Raw genomic sequence first — 19,506 nt, forward strand, 5'->3', positions numbered from 1 at the left:
CTTGGGACAGCTGTGCTCCACTGGGATGTAGTTAGAAGTGAGAGGTAGAGATGCTTGGAGTATCATCCATCACTAGGCTGGCACCATGCACCTTGTAACTGAATTAAACCCTTGTGTTTGGTATGGTATTTTTCATTAGAGAAATAATTCTTATAGAAGTGAACTGTTCAAGAGATCCCCTGACTGAAAATTAGAGAAATGCTGATAAATTATTTTGAAATTGGCCAATCCCGTGTGAGAAGGCTGCATCGGCAGCACCTACAAGGCGATGCTCCACAGGGCTAGTGTTTCTCTCATTCTCAAGGAAGCAAGTAAGAGCTAGGCTAACGTTTGGCCAATATTCGTGTTCTTTCTGCATTGCAACTGCTGTGCATAGCGTGTGGTAGGAAGCTGAGTACAGAGATCTGTGAGTAGAGAATAGGGGGAAATGACAATAGCTAATCAATGAGGCAATTAAAGATAATCTTTGGAATTGGGTTAGCCTATCACTGCTGGAGGTGCTTTTATTCTAATGGTGCACTCCTTTTTATAATTTTTATTTTGTTTTCCATCCTCTTGAAAATTCCAGATTGTTATGTGGGATCTCTTACTCTGTCCTCCCATTCACTTAGATCTAAGATACTTGGGCTGTTACCCAGACACTGAGGACTAAGTACATGTGTTCACAATGTAAAACACACCTTGTGCTGCCTTAAAGCAAAGGGCTACTGTGGAAGATGGTGAGAAGACCCATCCGTGTTTGGGAATTGCTTAAATTTCCTTATTCCCTTATAGGTGCTTGCAGCACTGGGATGCATTTGATTCTGTGGTGGCTGGCTTGTGTGTTGGGTGTTTCCCATAGGAATGGTACAAGCTCTCTGCCGTACTGGCTGCAGTGTGGTGCTGGTGAAGAACACGTTACGCTGTTGTGCTTCACTGGGCTCCTCCTAACCTTGAAACAGAGTCTGATTTTCTCAAAAACCTCTTCAGTCCAAAGCTACAATGAAGATGATGCTTTCTGGCATTTCTGCTGTGATTAATCTTTTTAAAAGAGGTGCACAACATCCTTTCGGAGGGACTCTGGAATTCCATGTTTTCTTCAAATGGAGCATTGATTCAGATCATCAGGTGGTGAAGCAGTTGTGGCTGGCTGAAATATTTATATATCTAAGTGCAGGTTAGAAACTATCAACCCTTCAAATAAAAACGCACTTACTGCTGCGTCCCACAGTTGTTTTCCTTACATATTTTTAACTTCTGCTCTTGTTTTTTGAAAGGTATTTTGAGGAATTTCGTCAACATAATTGCTTGGACTGTTCTCAAGTCTCTTCCCCTGGTAGCATATGCCCGTCTGTTTCCTGTCTTTGGTTTCAATTTGCCTTTTCTGGTGTGGTAAGGATGGCTGTACAACTGTTTTCAGAATTGCATTTGGTTTTTATTTAATCATTAATGTGTGACCAGGAAAGTGCAGCTAACTCCTTTAAGGAAAAAAAAACCAACCAAAAAAAACCCCCCAATGAACCAAGACTGACTCTACATGGTGACCATTAAATGCTCAAAATAAACCCTAAATAACCCCAGACAAAAGAACATCTTGAATTCTTCATATAAGAACCTGCAGACTGCTTGTTGATCTGCATGTTATGGATGTTCCAGACAGGAGTATGTCTGATTTAAGTGAATAATATTCCTCTGGTATGTGGTACTGGTCAGGACATTATGTCTAGTTTATTCGATCCTTCATAGGAGTGGGCATTTACTCCATCACTGGCCACTTTTAGTGGCAAAACTAGGTGTCTTTTTCATTTGCCTTGCTGCTGCTAGTAAAATGAGAAAAAGAAGCATGAAGTGTTTAAAATGTATTTTTCACTGAAAAATTCAGTGTAAGCCAATGAGAGACCCTTAGATGCTGCCTTCTGTATGCAAAAATGATCTTCAGAGGTGGTGTTGCTTGCTTCTATAATTGATACAGAGTGTTTTGCCCTAAAATTGGTGTTCCTGAAGGAATTGGTGTCCTTCAGAGTAGTGCCTCAGATTGATAAACAAGGGGCTCGGCCAGACCTTGGGTGTCTCGCTTGCTCCTTGCCCATGGACGCATCCTGCTCCTCTTCCATGATCTCCAGTTGACTGTGGCCATGACATTTATCATCTTTCATTGTTTTGGCTTCAGGTATTTCAATAACAGGAAGATGGTAATTTTTCTCTAGGAACCAAGCAAGACAGTTACGATCAGAAGTGTCAGAGTCACTTCTCCCTAGCGCAACTTTTTAGGGCCAGGTGGTGGCTGAGGAAAGTCCTGCCTGGGCTGTGTCACAGAGAGCCTGGTCGGTACTTGCTAGCCTAGTAGTGAGCCAAAAGGAGCTATTTTAGTGCTTCTAAATCTTCCACAACCTCCTCCATTACATACCTTGGGATGGTAACTTCAAGTTGTCACTGGGCTTCAGGACAGGCTGCAGAACAGATTCACTTCTGGAAATGGAGGAGGAACTCCTGAATATCTTCAGCACTGAGCAGGCTGGTAAGGGTGCATCGGTGCCTGAACAAAGCATGTGGTAGACGCCTGCTTCATCTGGTGAAATCTGGGTTTGCTAGTAAGGGGAAAAATACTAATTTCTAAGAAAATTAGGTTTTTTCCATGGTGCTAAGGTACTCTGTGATAGTACAACTTGAAAAGGTTGAAACAGTAAGGGACTTCTAAATCATGACTTGAAAGAGGCTGAGTTTGTTTGGACCTAGAGCTGGCCGTTGCTTTTTGCTGACAGTTATCACTGAGAAGTGGAGTGGGCTTTGCTTTTTTGCTGATACACATCTGAGCCTAACAGAGAGCCTAGTACAGTGTAAGTGGTTTGGTTTGTAGCACTATTGCAAAGAAAAATTGCAACAAAATATAGTGTGCATTTCTGTACATGTTTTGGCTATTAGCCATTATACAGAAATAACAAAATCTCAGAGCTGTCTTTACTTGTTCCGCAGCAATCCAGCAAGTTTTTGGTAGAAGGTCATAGCTGCAGCAAGGTCTTGAGTTTGTAACCTATCTGGGCTCTTGCCATCTGTGCGGATCCCTAAAGCCTCTGCTAGGTGCGTGTTTGGGTCATGATGCAGCTCTGACTAACATGCACTCTTCAACCTTTACGCTTAATCAATATTTTTTTTCTTTTTTTTTTTTTTTTAAATTATAAATAAGGTAACTGAAGGAACAGCATCTTGGAGGTGAAGAGCACGTTACATGGGATAAAGCAATGCTGCAGCCTTCTGTTGCTTCAAATCTTTCCCGTAACCTTTAATCCCCTCCACCCCCACCTTTTTAAACAGCCTTGTGTTGTGGTTGTATTTTAGGATGTGGGTACTCATGTGGGATTGTCTCAGTTTGCTTGACCTCCCTGCAGCCTTTAACATTTTTGCTGGTTATCCTTGGAGACTGATCGTGCAAATGAATATTTTCCATGCTCATTAACAAGTCTTCGAGTGTCAACACAGGGTTATAGGGAAGTTCAGGAGCAGTAAGCGAAAAATGGTACATGGCAAGTTTTTGTTTTGGTCATTCTGTGCTTTCTTTCTATTCCCTGTTGCATATAGGTAGGTTGTGGGGAGAGTTGTTGTTTAGGCTTAGAAAGTAGTTTTCACATCCTTTTCTCATTGCAAACTGATGTGGGACTCCTTCACACTCCATAGAAGTTAATATTTGCTTTTGTGTTCAGTCTAAGATATTCCCCCTGCTGCTGCTGTTAGCTGAAGCTATCAGAGTGCTATCTCAGGCTGAATTTCCATCCATATCCATTTCGAGCTCAGATTAAACTAAGTCTCAAATATCGTTTTGCTGCCCAGGGTGGACATTGTGGTGGGCAGGGGATGGTTCAGAGGTTAAGTGTGCTGACAGTGGGCATGCAATGGAGATGGAGCAATTTGAGTTGCTGCAGTGAGGTGGCTACAAGGGTCTGTCCAAGGTGGAACAAGCAGTTAAGGACATGTGAATTGTACTTAATGAGAGTAGTCTCAAGCGAAGGTAAAGTTATCTTTGCCTTTTGTCTTATTTGGAAAGGAGTGCAGCAGGCTGTGGTGTATTTGTTGGATGATGTAGTGGTCCACAGTGTTGTTCGCTAGTGTCCTGCTGATCTTAGCTACAGGAAAATCCTCTTGAAGTAAATTGCAAATAGCATAGCAGTTACTTTGTCTTCAGAAGTAACTGGAAATACCAAAGCAGTTTGTCACATTAAAAAGAGAGAGACTGAATAGTTATGTTTTGTGTGTGGTTACTATGTAAAAAGTCCTATATGGACTATAACGGACAGACTTTTTTTTTTCTGGACATCAAAAACAGTCCTCACAAAGCATGTTGTTTTTCGTAGGATGATGGAGCCTTCATAAAAGTAGAGGTCTAGTTTAGGATTAATACAACTTCTGCAGTCCAAATGCCGTCGTCTTCTGTTTTATGAAAGAATAAAGCATTTGTACCTCAAGAGCCTGTACGTATGTGATGTTTTCTGGTGGCCTTTCTGCAACATCGTAGTCAAACATCCATGACTTCTGCATCAGGAGACTTTTACAAGTCAGTTTTAGGAAAGCAGAGGAAAAGCTTTGTTGACCTCCAAAGAAAGGAAAAACTGCCTAAGTCTTTGTAGTTAGCAAGAAAAAGGAAAATCTCAATCAGTTGTTAATCTCCCATTTGGTTTTCCATTTTTAACCACGTGTGTTCTAGGATTTTGGGTGTTGAGTGCTAGGTATTTGCTCTGGGTTTACAGGAACAACAGACCAGTTAAAAATTCAGTGGTGACAAAAGCAGTGACAACTTTTGTAAATCTGAGTTCAGCTTCTGTGCATCCTCACGCTGAACAGATAACCCGGTCGCTTTAGACATTGCCAGATCAGCTCTCCATGGAGGAACTTGATGCAAGCTCAGACGACTGTAATACTGTGCTTGCTTTTTTTTTTTTTCCCTCCAAATGCCCCCGCTCCCTTTAAGATGATGGATAATGGAGAACAGCAAATGTGAATGAAGAGGGTATACAAAGAAACTCTTTTACCAACCAGATATTTTAATTTATTTTTTTTTTAATCTAAGAAACCTGTCTAGACAGGCATCTATTTTAATGACATGCAAAGCAGAATAGTACATGAATGCTTCATTAGTAAAAAGACTTGTCATCTTTGAACCCCGATGTAATGTTTCTTGGAAGCTGTTACCTTCTTGCAGTATTAGATCCAAGTTTTACAGAGTGATACAGAAGTGGCAGTACATATGGTATAGCTAACATGACAACTGCTGAGCGCTCATACGTAATGGACTTTCTCTATCAAACCTCATTTGGGTAAAGAACGACTCACTGATGAATCGGTCCGTTCAAGACTTTGTATGGCAAAAGCCTGCAAGGAAAGGGATGGGGAAACTTGTCATAAAGGATGCCATGACTGGGTGACTGATTAACCAGCCTGTGAAGCCATGGTTGTGGTTAAAATTCACAATTTTCTTGCATTGTTTAGTTGTTATTCATAATCCTGGCCCAGTAACTGGCAGTCCGTACTCATGGTCTGGATTACAGGCGTGCACCAGCCCGATGGGTGTCTCAGCTGTTTGCCACAACCAGAGCAGATGAAAAGCCAATGAACTGCATAGAGCACAGGTACCTACAGCCTAGTAAAACTGTATTAAGAAAGCGTTAGCTCTGCTCTGTAAGTTACACCACTGTCAAGTGCTGAGCTTTCTGGCTTAGGACTCCTCTTCTTGGCTTCCCCTCATTCTCCAGCAGATGAGCACGGTGGGGCTGCAGATCCCCGTTCTGACAGGAATGCCGCCGCTGCTGTTGGCACTGGTGAGGATTTTTAACAGGAATTTTGAGGGAATTGGTTCAGGGCCCTGAGCCTTCCTTTCCCACAAGACAAGCTGTCTCCTTCCCAGATTTTCTCTATCCCGACCTGTCTCTCCTCCCATGGCAGCTAATCTCTCTCCTCTCCCTGCCCTGCTCTCCCTGCTCCAGCCTAGTGGGGACAGTAAGGGACACACACCTACTGACTGTGGCTAACATCTGAAGAAGAGTGGCTTGTGTGACTAGTGCAGAAATTTCTTTCTTTCAGAACACTGTGTTAATCATAATTATATTTCAAATTCAGCCTAGTTAATTAACACTAATGAATTAACTGATGCTGGTGCTCCGCTATGATAAAAGGGAGCAGACTGGCATACCCAGCAATGTACCTTGCATATCTGCACCAGGCTTATCTCAAAAGAAACACCCCTACCCCTTCCCTTCCCCTCCCCCAACCCCAAATTCAGCCCAAACCAAAAAAAAAAAAAAAGGTTTTTGACAAACGTCAGTAGCGATGGCATGCAGGTGGATTGGTTTTCAGTTGAACACACGGGTGAGACGTACCTCAGACAGGGTGACGATGGCACATCCCAGTTAGGCAGCAGGTTAGTGCAGAAGGAGCTGCACAAAGCCCTTGTCTTGCTTTGCTGTTCAGATGCGTCTCAGTTTCTTTGGCAGGCGAGTGCAGGCGATGCCACCTTAGAGTGCAAGCCTTGTGCTCTGCAGTGCTGCTGCCCTCTGCGTTCTGTAGGTACCACGCGCTGCTGATTCGGTGATAGCGGTTTGGGTTTTCCTCCCTTGTGCCAGCATGCAGGCGTGAGTTGCAAAACTGGTTTTGAGAGTGGTTTGCTCATGAGATCGCCAGCTTGGTTCACAAACTTGCCCCACGCTAGGGTGAGGTGTGCTTAGTTTGAAGCAGGATGGCTTAGATACGCATGGGGGATCTTTAGTGAGATACTCTGAGATTTGCTCTTTAAAGCGTTGTTACAGTAAAAGCAGCTAGTTAGGATCATTCTGGCTGGGAAGGGACCTCAAGAGTCTGCGTAGTCCGGCCCTCTGCTTCAAGCATGTCTCGGGTTGTTGCCCTGCAGAGCCTTTTCAGGCAGCTCAATGTATGTTATTTTATCAGCGACCTTGGAGCCTGGGTGAGCCGGGTTTTCTGAAGAACATCCAAGCATGGAGATGAGTGTGAGCAGTGCAATAGTTGATTCAGTGAATCAGCTACGAGGTAGTTCTCCTTCCAGAGAACGGTGTGAAAAGATTACAATGGCAGTCGCAGAGTATTTGAATTTTCTCCTTTCCCTTGTTGTAATGCACTGAGCACAATTCCAGTCTGTCTTGTGCCAGTTGCTGCAAGTGGGAGCGAGCTGGTCCCACATGCCAAGCAGCTCCTGAAGCACTGGGCTCTGCTGGCTCTGGGAGACGTTCTCCTTTGTGGAATTGAGCCAGACTGATAATGTTCCCATAAGGAAGAGTTGTTTTTCAGTGAATTTTACATGAGAATTATTAAACGCTTAACACTTACTATCTACAAAACCCATCCTTTAAGGACCTGGAGTAAGTTTTTCATTAAAAAGGGAGGCTGAAGAGGAGAGCTGAGCTGTGTTGTGTAAGCAGTTGTGCTGTGGCTTAGGAGACAAGCGTGTACCTTTTATAAAGACTTTGTACAGTAGCTTTATGGTAGTTTAAATTTTCATAGCCCATGGAAGTTTAGTATGGGAGAAGCATGGGAGGGGGTTTATATACGTGGTTTATTATCAAGTGCTTCATCCATACCATTAATGATTATAGGCGCTTTATTGTTCTCCATACATGGTGCAAGGCACAGGCTTGCACGAGTACTCCCACGCATTGCCCTCCAGAAAACGGGAGAGCTACAGTTACAAACTGCAGCATGAAGCCATTTCAGTCGTCATTAAGTTATACAGGGTTTAATGTGAAAGAGATTTTTTTTTTCTATTAACTCCTCCCAGTTTGTGATGGTTGTAGGTGAGCTGGAACAAACCACGGCGTGTTTTTACTTGCTTGTCTCAACCCTGTTCACGTACTGAACCCTTCACCACTCTTGCATGTTATTGACGTCAGTACACGTTTGTTTTTTTCTTATAAGATCCTGTGTTTCCCAGCTGTGACCAGGAACCAGTGACTAATAAAGATGAAGATATAGTTCAGCTTTTCTGCTTCAGTCATTGCTCTCTAGGAACTGCTGTACCGTAGGACCCAGAAGAAGATCCACTTGTTTCTGATGCTCATAATGAATTTCAAGCATTAGTGACCTATATTGGATTCAAACCAATAGGGTACAGGTGAAAGCTCTACTACTGCCAATTTATTCACCAATCCAGGCTCAGCTTGGGTTTGGAATGGAGCTTTTCGGTAAGAAAAACAAATGAACCAGCTGTTCCTTGGGCAAATGTGTTATACACAGACACTTAAGCTCCTTAAATTAGTTAGACTCATTGCAATGCTAGGTTTTGGTTTGTGTCATTTTAATTTCTCTTCCTGCATCAAGTCTGTCTGGGGGAAGGGAAGAAGAGATGGAAATCTGCTCAGTTCTTAAGTTTTGGGTGTTTCTAAGCAATCCTCCTCAAAACTGCTCAAAATCTTAAAGAGTAAAAGGCACATCGTGAACAGAAAACAGGAAATTTTCTGCTTTTTCCTGCAGAGAGAGTGGTATGCACCTTTAAAGAAATATCCAAATGCCATGAAAATGCATTAACTTTTTATGTTCTTAGATGAGTGTGGTCATGTATGCCTGACTTCAATAACTTGTGTGAAAGTTTACCTCCTTGTCATTTAGGTCTCTTAAATTGTTAGTCCTTTCATGTGCAGAAGGACAGGTAAGTCCAAACTCTGAACTAGCTAGGGGTGGAAGCAGTATCTCAGCCAGTCCTTTTTCAGTCTTTTCCCTTACCAATCCAGAGAAATAGCTTCATCCTAATAATCTTAGCAAAACAAAGTTTTTATGGCCTGCAAGGCAATTCATTTCAAAGTGTTCCAATTCCATATGCTTGATGATCACATCTGCTTATTTTCCCAACCAAGAGTCTCAAGCTGTCTCCTACCTGGATAACAACCAACGAGAAGCTCTGCCTTGCAGCTCCTTCCAGAATTCCTTAGTCTCTAGGCTGATGTTGCTTTTGAAATATTAAAATAATTCCATCTGCTGTGGTTCTAGCATTGTATTATCTGTTCTGTCTGACTTGAATCAAGCCTATAAAATTAACTCCATAACTGTTGCAGCATCGATGCTGAATGATTCTAGAGCTTGCTTGACAGTGTAAGTCTTTAACTGGGCAATTTTCAGAATAATGAATCAGTCAACGAGATCCTCAAAGCACTCCTTAGATGACATGCCATGGCACCTTAATTCTGAATGATAGGAAGTTGGAGAGGATTAGGATTTGGGGTGGGTAGGTTGGTTTGTTGGTTGGTTCTGCCATTGACTTTCCTCAAAGGCAGTTCTCATACGTCTGCCAGGATTTTTTGCATCCAAGTTTGTTAAAGCTATGTCAACATCTAGAGGAGTATTTAAATACACAAAGAATACTCAAGTATATGAAGTGTTGATAAGCTTAACTTGTCCTCTCCTCAATGTTGTTGTAAGATCTTACAACATCTTGATCCAGTGCCGCCCATCCTCTCTGCTGCTTTCTTCCTGAAATCTGCTCCTTTTGCATGGTTTCTTTGTATGATCCAGCAGCGAAAATTCAAAGTACCGACTCACCCTCTAGACTTTGTCACCTGAACTTGGTCTGGTTGCCTGATGTGGTGTCCAGCTGCAGAATCTGGGGAAGGAAGGGGCGGCAGGGAAGGGAGAACCTGTTGGAGTGGGGCTGCAGGGTGGCTGTCCCCGTGCAGCATGGGGCACCCTGCCTGCTGCAGAGCACGTGCTGGCAGGGGCGGCTGCAGGGCTGCCTGCCTGAACTGCAAAACCTCTCTTTTGTGTTGCTTTTTCCTTTGCTGGTTTAAGAGAGGCTGCATCCTTCCTATGCTGTAACTGGCTGGTGAGGACCCTGGTTGCCGAGGTAACAGAGAAACCTAAAAAAAATATTTTTTTTTTCCTTTTTTTTTCCCCCTCTGTGTTTTCTCATAAAAGTTTGACATTCCTTTTGTGTACCTTTCTGCTAAATAACTTGTGTGGCCCGAGCTGATGTACCTTGCAGGAAGAATCAGAAACATGCTTTTCAATTATAACAGCAAAATTACGAAGGGTTTTGTAGTTTGGATGTTTAATTTCCCGCATGCTTTGCGCACTGCATAAGGGACGCTGCAGCGAGTGCCTCGGTGAAGAACTGCCATCTGGCTGGTGAGATAGGCCTTGCCGTGGTGGCTGTGGGTGATTCAACTGCTTTCTCCCTTCCTCTCCGATAAGGGAATCACTTAAAATACCTCCAGACTCACCACGTCTTCTAGTTAAGACGTTCAGTCATCATTTCATTTTGAACTCCAACCAACGTGAGACCCCTTAACATTCTTCTGCCTTTGACTTTGTTGGCATTTACATCTTGAAGGTTGTAGCAGAGCCTGATGCTCTCCAAAGATCACTTAACCAAAATCCTCGTAAAGCCCCTTAGGAATTACCTGGCTGAAGAGGACCGGGCTGTGTGTGCACAGCTCCACGTCTCCTTGGAGGCAAGGACCAACACCTTCTCAACTCCTCCTTGGAGCTCCGGCTTGGCCTTCCGCGGGCACCATGTGCCGGTAAGGAGGTAGTGCCATCGTAAAGTCTCTTCTGCTCACAAAAGTCACCATCTGTGCTTTAATCAATACATTCAGGCTTGACAGCCATTGAGTGGTAGGTAATAGGACTTGGGAGTCTTCGGGATGTTTTTACCAGCATGAGTGGAAGAACGGGATTACCAACCAGTGAGGTTTATGGTAACCTGTTGCTACATTAACAATTTGTTGTAAACCGTTTCTCAGCCTGGGATGGGACTATGCGGTTTTTATTGGCAAGAGGTTTCCTCTACTGTGTCTTTTGTTACTTTTTTTAATAAGACAGACCTCCAAGTTAGCTGCTGTTTCAGAGGATATTTTTAATATTGCTTATCTGATTATGATTAAGCATTCCGGTGTTTATAGCACATGCTTTGACCTTGATGTTAGTTCAGCTGGGCAAGAATATAAATGATGAAGAAATTCCTTAGCTAGCTTACCCCATGGTATTTAAAATTAACTCTTTGATATTCTGTCCTAAAGTAGGAGCACGCTTTTTGAGATAGACGGCTTTTAAAGAAAGGTACAGGTTTAACTGCTCTAGCTAAATTTAAAGGGTGTTGAAGTTTGGATATTTTTTTATTTCTTTCCAGCAAGCTGCATCTTCTTGTTTCTATGAACTTTGATCCAGAATTTAGAACTGTGACATTTACTAAATAGATCAGGCGTGCAGAATGAAATGAACGTTGTAAAACCAGAACTGAAGTATGGGAACTTCAGACTTTAGTCTGTAAATCATAAAGTACTTGTTTTGCTCTGAGATTCATAAATGATACAAGACTGTAATGAGTGCTATAACTAAATTTTTCTGGATTTCCTTTTTTTGTTTTGTTTTTTCAATAAATCTCGGGGCGTAGCTGCCTTGGTGCTACCTGTACAAACAGAAAAGCCTCCAAAAGCAGCTGCGTCTAAACCATTGATCTTTAGCCAAAGATTTTCTCTGTGTGTTTTCAACAAAAGCTATCCTTAAAAAAAAAAGGGGGGGGGGGGGGCGCTTCTGTCTAAAAGAAAGATGGTTTCCAGCTCAGTATGCTGCTGTCATAGTGGGCTGAGTGACACAGTATATCCCCAAGTTATAATTTTATATAGCAGTAGTTTTGCTGATCAAATAGCAAAGTTTAAGACCACTCACTGTCAGCATGGAAAAAACCTCCAAGAAAAAAAAAAAAACACCCTTAGTTTCTAACAAGGAGCCGTTGGGTGTTGTGTGCAGAACTGCCGAGTCAAAGAGTTTTTTTAAATATTCTGTAGCTCAAGGACTTGGCTCCTCTTCAAACATTTCCAACTACAAAAGGATGGGTAATCTTGCAAGTGAGTGTGCCCCCTCTAGGGGCAAAATTGTGGAAATTTGTTACAGCAGGTAAATTCAAAACGGGAGAAACGTTCGCTTGGAGTGAATATCTGAGGGTTTTTATCTCCCAGTGAGAAGGAATTTCTGCTGCAATTTAGAATGCAGCTTCCTCAGCATCTCTGTTGCCTGGCTCGCTGCAAGAGGTGACGTGTGCTGTAGGCAGCAGGGCTCTGCTTTCATCCGTCTCCCACTTCAATTCTAAAAACATTAAGAAAAATGTGCTGCTGCTTTTCCAGGGTAGTTCTTGAATTTTCTTTATAAAGCGTGTCTCATACTGTGGAAAAAGTCAACTTGTATTTGTTCCTTCGGTAAGTGTTACAAACCTTGAGCTGTTCTGTGCGCGTTGTACCATTTTGGTGAGAAGGAATCACTGCCGAGCCATCTTTAACCGGGCACCCAGATTATTCTACACAACCTCCTGGGAGTCTAGGGAAATAAAAAATCACTCCTGAAACTTCAGAGCTCTGAATGTGGGAGTTAGAGATGCTGTGCAAATACAAAGTATGTGCTGGGTGGCATGCTGGTGGCGACACCGCGCTCCGTGCGGAGCCACAGAGTTGTCTGACTTGGGTGGTCATGTTTGTTTGTTCTGGCAGTGCTCGCTAAAACATGAGTCCTATATGAAACCATTTCAGCAACTTTTGAATGTTTGAGAAGTTACAAAATCTTCCTTTGACAGTGGTCTTTTGCCTTTGGTCTTTGCTATTTTGCCTTTTCACAGCTCAGGTTCAGGATCATGGAATTCATCCAAGTAGCGTTTTCGGGGTGCGCGTGTGCTCTGATCCTCAGGCTGTGCTACTGGAGAAATATTCCTCTTCTAAATGACCCGTGGGGAGAACATCCTTCTCCCTCATCTCTTTTCCAGCTGCTTTTGAAGTTTATCCCGGTTTATCTGGAGGGAGGGCTGCTTTAGGGGGTGCTTTTAACTCTACCCCAGGTTTCCATACAAAAACAAGGTGAAGCAATTTTTAATGAAAACTTGAGAATTTTGTATCAGTCCTTTAAAAGCTGAATTTGGACCTCATCACTGGGATACTTTAACAGCAGGATAAATGCTTCCGAGCATGACCCCTTGAATGTTAAACATAAAATGCATTCATACTCATTTTTTCCCCTCTTATCTCCTAAAGGTGCTCTTACAGAGTGTTACGATGAACTGGGCAACCGGTACCAGCTTCCCGTCTACTGCCTCGCCCCACCTATCAACATGATAGAGGAGAAGGGTGACCTGGAGACTCTGGATATTCCTGATCCCCCACCCAATTCAGGGCATGAATGCCAGCTTCGTTTGCGCCTGTCCACAGGCAAAGACCTCAAACTCATGGTCCGCAGCATGGACACGGTGTACCACATGAAGAGACGTCTGCACGCGGTGGAGGGAGTGGAGCCAGGCAGCCAGCGCTGGTTCTTCTCGGGCAGGCCGCTGGCAGACAAAATGAAACTGGAGGAGCTGAAAATCCCAAAGGACTACGTGGTGCAAGTCATCGTGAGCCAGCCCTTAGCAAATCCCACCCCAGTGGAAAACTGATTTCTGCTTGTTTATCGATTCTTTTTTCCTCCGTCTCTGTCATGGGGTTTGTTTTCACTGCCCTCTCTTCTTTTGGGTTGTCCTGCTAATGGATTGGTTCCAAGAAATGACCAGCAAAAATTCCATCTGTGATGGAGATCTGCAAAAACAAAACATAAAAATGTAAACTGGCCTTTGGGGGTTGCCTGATCTCGTATTTAACACAACAGCAAACAGCACAGGGCAAGGGCAAAGGAAGGAAGGGGAAGGGAAAAGGGAGGAGGTACAAAGAGGGAGGGAAAAGATGATTGTTCACTTAAACAATACAAATACGTAATGATTCTTGAAACTGTAGGTGGTGTCCTGATCTATAGAGCCAGAGCAACAGAGAGCACTTTTATTAAAAAAAAAAATAAATTTACTAAAAACTAGTCAGTTTATAAAATTTCATATCAGCACCACGTACAGTTCATGCAAGAATCGCAGCTGCTCTGGGTGGGCCCTGCGCTGTTCGCGGGGATCCTTCCTGGTTTGACCTAACGCAAATGCTTTGCCAAGGCACAGCCAGCCCCAGGCAGCGGAGCTGGGCAAGGGGCTCCGTCTCTGTCCCGCGTGCGCACCTCCTGGTGATGCTCAGACCAAGCAATTGTACATTCCAAGATGGCAACACAGTCCTGTGCCACGGCTGGCTCCCGAGCTGGGAGTGCAGCCCGCTGGAGCCTTAGGCAATAACTTAGTCAATGTATACTCTCACATACTGTACTGTAAACTTACTGGCCACAAGACTGACTTAGCCTGAAGTTTACTGGCTGACTGGCACCTGAGTACTTGCCTGCTGGATACTGTATATCACTCAGATCATTAAAACAGGCTTTGATCAGGCTAGCGAAGGTGAGCTCAAGTTTAGGTGCATCCCCATTGTCAGTTGGCACTGGTGTAATAGGTCCGGGTTAAACTGCAGTTGCACCCAGATGCAACGGATTGCAGCTTCCCCTGCTCAGTTCCTGGAGGGCACAAAGCATGGGAGATGGTAAGGAGGACACAATAGCACATGGTTTTCAGCTTCTCGTGTGAGTGTCACTTGAAGCAGCAGCCGGTCTTGTAGCTCTGATGACTCTCCAGCCAGGGCAACTGGAGGTTTCCTCACCACCACGCGCCTGCAGCCCAGAGCGTGACGGCAGTGTTTCACAGCCAGTGCTTTCCCTTCAGAATGTAAGAGGAGCCCGTTCAGCAAATGACAAATCCTTTGGTAGCCTCAGAAATCTGAATCATTGTATTTTGGGCCAAAAATCTAATTGCTTGTTCCCTCAGTTAGAGATGCTCTCTGGCTGCTCCGCACCCCTGACTGGTAATGCCTTTGGTTAAGATCAAATGCCCTGTTCCTTTTAAACTTGATTTCTAATTTGCTTGGGTTTTCAGCCATCATTGAAATGACTTCTTCCAAAATCAAATGTGCTACTCGGGTATGAATAGCATATTTTTATTGGTTTCTGTCTTCCCTCTCTGAATCATTGGTCTAAAGCTACAGTTGTCCCAGGTGTGTCTTGTCTGCTAGTGAAACTGGTGGGTTACACTGACAGTTTTAAACTGGTTCATTTTGCTCCTTCATGAATTGTATAGAACTCAGTTTCTCGGACTCAAAGTGAATTCTTGCTCCGTGAGCATCAGCATAGAGCTGGAAGGATCAGAGGTCACCTGTACAACATCATGTGTCTTTCCCAGCAGGTGGAAGCAGGCACAGAATTTACATTGATGGATGGAAAACAGATCCACATTCTATATGCATTTCCCACCCTACCCCAAACGAGTATAGCTTTCTTTTTGGTCCCCGTGTTGCTGGAAAACCGTAGGCTTAATGCAGCTCCTTTAGCCCCGGTTTGGTGCAGGATGACTGAAGTGCAGTGGCAGAGCTGTGTGAAGGAAATTTAACTCCCTGTTCTCATATACACCAAAGTGACTTGGTTTTCTTTTTTCTTTTTTTTTTCCTTGTTAAAGATGAAATCAAAGCTGATAAATACTAATCTGTAACAAAAATTTTCTATTGTGAAGGCTTTTTTTTAAAGACAAATGTGAGTTACTATACTGGGTTTTTGCAGCCAGATCTTTTGCATTCCAGAGGGGAAAAAAATATTTGATATATAAACAACTCAAAAAATCTCTTGGATTTTCACTGGGTAAAAAATGTTTCATGCCAGGAAGACACTATTTGTCTCATAAGACCTAACTTACATCTCTGTGTAAATGGTCTTTACGGTAACATTTCCATGCAGTCGCTTCTGGAAGGGGTGTGTGTGTGTGTGTATCGTGATAGATTAAGGGAGGAATAAACCAGAGTAACAGTTCTGTAACAGTGAACACTAAAACACTACTTTTTTTTTTTTGAGGATACATTTTGTTGATTTTTTTTCTATTTTCATTCAGGCAATTGTCACCATGTACTTTTTTTGAGATTACAGTGTAGGGTCTGGGAGAACTCCTTTTCCCTCTCCCCTGTCTTAGTTGGAAAAGGTTCAGTTTTATTACGCCGTTGTAGATGACCATGTCTTATATTAATTGCTTGTGCATCAGAGGAGAGGGTGATGATCTGAAGGCCATGTTGTGAGTGGGCTTTGAGTAGAACAGAGAACTGATTCATGAAAATACTGTTTTCTCTAATAGTTTCCCTCTTGTCACTTAAGCACATACCTAAAACTGAAAAGAAAAAAATCAATGGTAAAATGCTTTTATAGCTGAAAGTGGAGACTTTTCAACTTATTCTTCAACCAATGACAGATATACCAAGCACATACCCTGATGGAAACAAATTTTACAAGATTTGTGTTAGGAAAGAATTCTAAGTTAAAAAAAAAAAATATTAGAATATATATATTAAAAAAATACCAGCAGTGAAGGCGTACAGGGATACAACAGCATGTTGACTAACATATCCCATGTACATAACTAGCAGTTGCAATATACATTGAGAGACCAGTCATTTCTGACTCTGAAATGCCTTATCTTTGTCCTACAAGGTGGTCTTCAGTGCAGATGCCGGTGCAGGGGGCTCCCGTGGGTCCTTGGGGCAGAGCAGGGCTCCCCCCCGTCCCTGGAGGTGGGGGTGGGGGGAGGCTCATTTAATTGCAGAGCCAGGCAGGCATGGCTGAAGTGAGACTAACCAAGTACTAAACCCTCGTTTAGCTGGCAGCCCTGGTGAGGAGGACTGGTGCAGGTCTGCGTTGTGGACACCAGTGGCTGCTTCCAGGGAGGATGGACAGAAGCACGCTAGTGTCTGCATCTTTATTTTGCAGCATGGAGTGTGTGTTGAGCTTGCAGCTCAGCGCTGCTGGCAGCGTGTTGCCGTGCCGGTTGGTGTGCTGCCCTGCACTGTGTGGTGTCTTGGGTATAACTGGAGCAATGCAACAGGTTTTTTTTAATGCATGCAGCCATGAACTGCAGTGCTAAGTACAGACAAGTAAGGAGTAAAAGGATTTTCTTTTTTTTTTTTTTTTTTTTTTGTTAGAGCCATCTGTCCTTTGTGTCATTCCTGATTAGCTCTGGCTATAAACTGATGCCAGTAGGTAACATTTTTTACCATGTTAGTGACAAGTCTGTTTGATGCGATTCAGATTTTTATACTCTTTATTGTTGCTTCTGCCTGACCCAGAAGTAATAACCTAGTGAAAGTTCACACTCCTGAACAGCTTGAAGGGCAGAGAGGCATGAACACACATAGTCTGCTGGGGCAAGAGATCTCCAGAAAAGCTGCAGGTACTGTAGAGACGTTGCTTGGTGTGCTACAGAAGGATGCTCAGGGTCATCTTCCACAACCAAGTGACAGCTGCTCCTTCAGAGCATCCAGCTCCCAAAAGTTTCATTGACTGCCTTGGCTCTTGGTACATTGCAGTTTATTGGTGTCCTCCACAGAAAATACAGCTTGGAATAGTGGCACTGCGAGATCTTTTTTTATAGTTTTCTGAAAGTCTTTGCTCCTCTGGATCTGGGAAATATTTTGGAAAACTAAATGCAAGTCAGCAGTGTAGTAAGCTGGGTTCTTTAATAGACACCCCAATGCTAAAAGCCGTAGTAACTACAACACAAAACCTCACCCAGGAGCAAGCAAACAAAACCCATCTCCTCTTTGCCTTTCACAGAAAGTTCCTAAGTTGCTTTGGGGAGGAGAGGAAAGAGGGGTTCATTAGAGCAACAAGGCAACACGTGGCAACGTGCATAACCTTTGGTAAAGCAGATGGTCAATTGATAAAATATTGCTGTAGTATGACATGCTTCTGCATATATATCCATTGTTAGTAAATAATGTAAAAACTTTTTTAAAACTATTAAAAAAAATTTTTGTTACAATGGTGGGATGCTTTTATCCATGGAGCTTTGAAAGCATTTTTGCTGTGTAAGTGTTGACAAATTGAATGCTGTATGTTTCTCCATTTCTATCTTCTTCAGAAGCATAAGTGGTAGCTACAGTTCTGTATGTTGATCTATATTTTACAGACTCTTTTCTGTGTTACTGTACATACATCCAACACCCTGCACCTTATGCAGAGAATGTTTACATTTAAAAAAAAGAAAAAAATTTTGTTGGCTTTTTCACTACGCTGCTCAGCTCCTGTTATGTTGAAATGAAAGTAGTCTCAGTTAGAAAACGGGGCTTTTTTTTTTTCCTTTGCCCTTCACCACTTCCCCCGTAATTCTGAGTCCCTCTGGGATGATGGCTGGGCTGGCAGCTCTTGGACAGCTTGCACTTTCCTGGAGTAGGATGTAGAGGTATTTGAGAAAGGCATTTTTGCTGACTTGCTTTGGGTGGGGGGATGAGCTTTGTCTGCTCTGCAACTTTCTTGGGGAAAAAAAAAAATAATTGCTTCAAACCCACTAGATGTTGGTGGTCTGCCTTGCAAGTTAACTCAGCTAGGAAGCCTTGGAGTTAAACTTTCCGGCAATCGTGCTTCTGTCTTCTCCCAAAGAAGATGAATGTCCCGCTATTCTATCTGCAGCTACAAACACTTCTGTTAGTTAATGGCTGTATATACGAGTCTGCCTGCTTTGAGACTTTCCTTTTCATAAAGTGTTTTTGATTGCTCTGTTCTGCAAATGGCTCTCCTCTTCCATATTTCATCCGCTTAGATACTCCCTAGCTGCGTGTGTGTTGTTCTTGTTCATAGGAGGTGGAGCTATAGCTCTCCTTCCAAGGGACATAAATGCCACTGAGCCTACAAAAGTCAGATGTTTGGAAGATGAGACGTAACCAGCGGGCTTCTCACCGTGGACTTTGAGACTTTGAATAAACGTGTCCACTGGACTCTCCGTGAAAAAGTATGTTCCTGCCCTCCAAGCAGGACCGCTTGTTGGGTATTTATCCAGTAGAACTCTGCGTTTGTATATTTTACAGATCATTTGATCAGAGCCATGGGGCAAATAGAGAACTTAAAATCCTGACTCCTGCCTTAAAACTTTTAGTTCATCTTGAGCTCCAAAAATTCTGCACCTGCTCGTTCTCAAGTCCCTTTTCTCTTTAGGAAATTTGAGTCCAGTCAAAGGTTGGAGACAATTTAAGGAAATTTTAAAAGAAAATAAATTTTAGCGGATTGCTTTATTAAAAATAACTAACTGGTCTTGCATTGAAAACCCTATTTGTGCCTCTGTTAAGTCCAGGGAATGTTTAGAAAGTGGAGGTGGCTTTTGAGCAATGATTGAAATGACTGCATTAGCTGGCAATTTGTAAGACACTTGCTTTCATATGCTCTGAGCAAGAGACTTCGGTTTGTGTCCTCTCTGCCTCATGGTAATGGCTTTCAAAGATGGCTGGTACCATCAAATTTGTACTTCTTGAATAAATATCTTCATTTTTATGGTAAAACTTTTTTGTATGCAGTTTGTTTGTGTGTGCCATGTAACAAACATTCATGTTACATAGGATAAGGTGCTAGATTTGGTACTGACACAGAAAATGCACAGCTCCAACATGCAGTGAAGCAAGGACGAGGGGATTCCAGTGACGTGACTGTATTTTTGCCCCTGTAACTTTTATAAAGTCTTTTAAAAATCAAATGTATGAGTTGTGTGAAACATGCTTTTTAACTTTTTTCCCCTCCCTGGCTCCTTCAGTCAATGGAGAATTCTATGCCAATATAAAGATGCTGTGAACATCAGGTAACTTC

At 42.9% G+C, this 19,506-nt stretch overlaps 1 protein-coding gene across 1 annotated transcript in view; it reads left to right on the forward strand.

Annotated features, from left to right (window-relative positions):
* The window catches only part of UBTD2 (ubiquitin domain containing 2), a 71,902-nt gene extending 58,128 nt beyond the window's left edge, over positions 1-13,774 (forward strand). Inside the window, exon 3 of the mRNA XM_080398746.1 lies at positions 12,981-13,774. Coding sequence (XP_080254872.1) covers positions 12,981-13,378 — 398 coding nt within the window. The 3' untranslated portion in view covers positions 13,379-13,774. The remainder of the gene's footprint in view (positions 1-12,980) is intronic.
* The last annotated feature ends 5,732 nt before the right edge of the window (positions 13,775-19,506 follow it).

The sequence above is a fragment of the Falco punctatus genome (genome assembly GCF_963210335.1).
Source record: "Falco punctatus genome assembly, chromosome: 8".
In the NCBI taxonomy this organism is placed as follows: domain Eukaryota; kingdom Metazoa; phylum Chordata; class Aves; order Falconiformes; family Falconidae; genus Falco; species Falco punctatus.